Source organism: Fukomys damarensis, unplaced genomic scaffold (genome assembly GCF_012274545.1).
Source record: "Fukomys damarensis isolate Sample0158 unplaced genomic scaffold, DMR_v1.0_HiC HiC_scaffold_15, whole genome shotgun sequence".
NCBI lineage: Eukaryota > Metazoa > Chordata > Mammalia > Rodentia > Bathyergidae > Fukomys > Fukomys damarensis.
Window position 1 is genome coordinate 24,124,048 of NW_022900927.1, and position 4,600 is coordinate 24,128,647.

Genomic DNA, 4,600 nt, shown 5'->3' on the forward strand with positions numbered 1-4,600 from the left:
TCATCTGCCTTTTTGGGGAGGGAGCAGGTGGAGGGCACTTGGGAAGGATGTTTGTGCTCTTTTCATGATGGACGGTGCACTGATCCTGGCTCCGCACCTCCCAGGTGGTGGTGATGGGGGACTGAGCTGCCTGCAGACACCAGAGAGCTGATCAAACTGACTCAGCAAGGTTTGAAAGTTCTTGGCAAGGGTACTGCCATCCTCCTTTTCCTCATCTCTGTTTCTGTTCCTTCCTCATTTTTTGTAAATTGTATGCTGTGCTGAGGATCAAACCACTGCTAGGCAAGGGCTCTCTACCCATGAGCTACACCTCCAGTGCAGTTCACTCCGTCCTTCACCTGTTCACACCCTCCCTAGAAGCCGGAATGCACACCACAGTCACCCTGTAGTTACTGTCCCAGGATCTTTTGCCGAACACTCCTGCAGCATGTTCCAAATTCCATCTGCCAGCCACACCCCATATCTACCTGACCATTTTCCAGTCCCCAGAAAAGACCCACATTTGGCTGTGACAAGTGAAGACTGCTGCCTATACCTGACAGGTTCTCAGTCTGCCAAGGGCAGGTGTGGGTCCCCAGTAGTCTTCCCGTCCTAGAGGACTCTGGGCTCTCCCTGGACTCCCAGCTTGGAAGTGTGCAGCCTTCCTCCTGAAGACTCCATTGGCTCACAAGACAAAGAAGGGAACGGAGGACACAATGCCTTGTCTCCAAAAGTAGAAAGCAAGGCATTCAGTTGTTGAAGGAAGTTGCATAAGACTAAACTTGCTGAATGTGGACTAGTGCTTGCTGTGCATTGTTTAAATTGTTTATATTTATTTGGTTATTTTTGTGTTACTGGAGATTAATCTCAGAGCCTTTGCACTGGGCTACATCCCCAGCTCTTTTTATTTTAAACTTTTTTTTTTGGCAGGGGGCACCGGGGATCGAACTCGGGTCCCTACACTTGCAAGGCAAGGTGGTGGAACCACTGAGCTAAATCCCCAGCTCTAAACATTTATTTTTAAATTTTAAGACAGGGTCTTGCTAAACTGCCAGGCATAGGCTTAAATTTGAGATCCTCCTGCTTCAGCCTTTTGGAGTACTGGGAGATCCATGTATCTTGAGGTAAGGTGTGCTTCAGCTGGGCAAGAATTTAGAAACTGCCTTGAGAGTGGCAATAAGGCAAGGTGCTGATTTAAATACTCCCCCTTTATCTCCCTTCAGTGGGGCCTTGAGCAAGTCATTTAGCTCTTCTCATGCTGTTTCCTCCTTGGTGCCCAATAGCACTGTTGAGAGGACTGAGGGAGACGTGGTATGTTGTGCTTGACACACAGGGCCTGGCCCACAGTCAGTGTGCGCCAACTCATTATAAACCAGCTGCTGAATCTTGGAGAGATGAGTACTTGGAGACAAGAGTCTAGAAGGGATCCCAGAAGGTCATCAGAAACAGCTGAAGCATTTGGAACAGGAAGCAGGAGGGGTTGGGTAGATGGTTCTGTTTGGTTTGACAGGGACAGTCTTAGCATGGTCACAGAACCGAATTCTTGGAAGCCTCACTGTATTCAATCATTTTCTACTTCCAATAATAAATTCCTTTTTACTTTCCTTTGGCTTTTGGCAAATCACCCATGTAGGTCAGTCTACTCTAGCTGTGCTAAGGCAAACAAAAGGAGGGAAGCAGGGTGTGTGACAGATGGCAGCCAGGAGGGAGTAGCACAAGGGCCAAAGGATGGCAACAGGAACCTAAGCAAGGAAACCTAAAGCATGCTGAGGGGCTGATGTGGATGTGAGTGGGCAGTAGCTCTCCTTCACTCTCACTTCCCTTCTAGAGTCCTGATGTAACCTGGAGAGCCTGATGTTCTGTCACCCCTTCCATCTCCTACAAGACCAAAGATGCAGCCCATTTAAAACAGGATCAAGTGGATTGCTTGGTGGTAGAATTTGCTGTAGGTCTTGCTGACACCTTGACTGTTTTGTTGTTTGCTGGCTGGGGATTAAAGGACCTTCCCACTGGCCTGCACTTCCCTTCACAGGTGACTTCATTCACAACAGTGTCCGTTTCCTCCCCACACTCATACTTGGAGCATCTGAGGAAGAGAGCAGGTCTTTGTCAAGAGGAACAAGGGAGGAGATGAAGTGAAGGAATCTAGGGTCTGAACTGAAGGGCAAAGAGCCAGGTCCCCCAGCCAGCCTTCCTAGTATTCCCTCTCTTCCTCTCACTTTGTCCAGCTCATACACTTTCATCTGTCGCTGTACCTGCACCTCTGCATTAACCTCACCCTGGGTCAAGCTGCTGTGCTGGGTGCCCAGTCCCAGGCTGTGAGAAGGTACTGCAAACAGTCCTTTTCATCAGCTTATTGCTACACTTGCAGCTTAATGTCTTGGGGCTGGGGGACACCAATTCTCAAAGATGTTGGTGCCTCCAGCTGATTCATCAAGGTGGATAACAGCAGTTGGTGGTTGTGCCCAGCCTGCACCGGCTACTCCCCCAACACCAACCTGCCCAGCTCCTCTATCAGTGCAGACACTTTTAGCCACACCCAAGAAGTGGGACTGGCTATGTTCCCAAGCAGTGTGGCAGCTTGACCACTCTGATCAGAGTGATGACAAAGAGATGGGCTGGCGTGGAGCTTGTGGACATCAGGGACCTGCAGCCAGCTGAGAAGCCTCCAGGAGATGATCCACCCCTACCTTCCCTGGCACTCAACAGGGACCAGAAGAAGGAACTCTTATTATTATCTCTTTTCTGGTACCTGGTGCTCAAGGGGAGTAAACTGGCTTACCTCTCTGGAGCAACCCCCTCCAGGGCTGGAGCCACCTACCAGATAACCCTCTGAGCAGACAATGTGGGGATTCTAAGTAAACATGCCACTGAAGGCAAATGCCCAAGGTCCCTAGTTAGGGAGTGGAGGGCCAGGTTTCAAAGTCAGGTGTTTTTCTTCTTAACCAGAGTGACCTCATCTTCTCACCCTGGTCCCACCAGCCTGTCCACTCCTTTAAACACCACACTCTAGGGCTGGGGATTTGGCTCTGTTTCCGCTGCTTGCCTCTTGAGCGCAAGGGTCTGAGTTTGATCCCCAGTACCAAAAAACACAAACACCACACCCCACTCCCAAAACCGGAGTAGACTTCTCTGTTCCTAGGATTCTCATATGCGCTCCCACCTGTCCATCTATGCTCATCATATGAACCCAGGACTCTTGTACAAGATGGAACCACCTCCATGCCCATGGGCACTGCCCTACCACTGACCCATTCCTGCTTCCAGTTCCCCACCTTGACCAAGGCCATTCACTGACCTGTCTCTTCAAGAACAGACCAGCAGCTCACCTCCTAGACAAAATCACTTCCTCTTTAATTGCTGTTGATTCACACCACCTGCCTCTGAGGAAATGAGGGGGGCATCCCCCCTGCTCCACCCTACTTCCCTCCCCAATTACCTGGTCTTTTGTAAAATATTTTAGTCAGAAAAAAAAAAAAAAAAAGACCGGAAACCACTGACACAGACGGCCCAAGGGCTGGGTTGGTTAAGGGAGGCACAGCTGGGCCAGGTAAGTCCACCCCACCACCCCCTTTTGGGGGACAGGAGGCCTGGAAAACAGCCTCTGTACAACCTCTCAGATCTGGCTAGGAAGGTGCATAAGGTTGCAGGAAGGGTCTGGAGCTGCTGCACTGGGAGGGAGGGGCTGGACAGAAAGAAATAATGGAGGAGGGGTCCCATTGTAGGGGTGCCCCCTACCCCAGATCACCACGGGCGCTGCACAGTCACAGGTACGCAGTCACAGGCACAGACACAACCCGAGAGCACCCCCACCCCACCCCCTGCCCACCCTTGGCTTCCCCTATCCCAAAACACCCTCCCCACGCCCTGCCCACCCCACCCCCATGTTGGGGAACAAAGCAATAAATTACAAGGCCCCTGCCCAGCCCCTTTAGCCTGCTCTGGCTCCTCCCTTCTCCCTCTCAAGCTTGTAGAAGAGGGACCCAGGCTCTTGGCTCCCCCTGGTCCTTTAGCTTCCAGCCATGGGTAGGTGTAGGGATCATCCTGATTTCCACTACTCTTCGTCCCTTTCACGGAAAGGGTTAGGGTTGGCCCCCACCTCCATTGGCAGCAGGGGTCCTGCCCCTCGCTGCCCTTCTCCCCTCATTGGGCAGTGAGATCAGCGTGAAGGGGTGGGGTCCCCGTTTTGGCCCCAAGCGCCGGGGCTGGCCCTCCACATACCAACCCCTCCCTCTGGCGTGGCGTCGCCCCAGGAGCCAGCCTGGGTTTGGGCTCCAGCCTTGGGACTGTAGAGCAAAGGCAGGACTGGGTCTTTTTCCCGCCTCTAGGGGCGCGAGTGGGCAAATCCAAGCGCCCAGGAGCCGATACCAAGGCGGGGGCGTCCTTTCTGCAAATACCGGGCGGGTAGACCCAGAACAATCCCAGAGCAATCCGAGTGTGGAAACAGTGGAGAGGGGGCGTGTCGAGCTGGGGTCTCCGTGCCTCGTTGGGGAGAGGGAGGTGAGTCTGTGTCTTCCGGGGAGGCGTGGGGGCTGTGCTCGCGTGAGGGTAGGAAGTGCTCCCGTGGGGCGGGGTGCGCATCGGAGAAGTGAGTGAGTGCATCTGTCCGCCGGTCCACCCG

At 52.9% G+C, this 4,600-nt stretch overlaps 1 protein-coding gene across 1 annotated transcript in view; it reads right to left on the bottom strand.

Moving 5' to 3' along the window:
- Window positions 1-2,050: 2,050 nt before the first annotated feature.
- Window positions 2,051-4,600, bottom strand: part of Agap2 (ArfGAP with GTPase domain, ankyrin repeat and PH domain 2) — an 18,051-nt gene continuing 15,501 nt past the window's right edge. The window contains exons 21-22 of the mRNA XM_010644825.1: window positions 2,199-2,308; window positions 2,051-2,065 (exon numbers count right to left, since the gene is read on the bottom strand). Of these exons, the coding sequence (XP_010643127.1) occupies window positions 2,051-2,065; window positions 2,199-2,308 (125 nt within the window). The remainder of the gene's footprint in view (window positions 2,066-2,198; window positions 2,309-4,600) is intronic.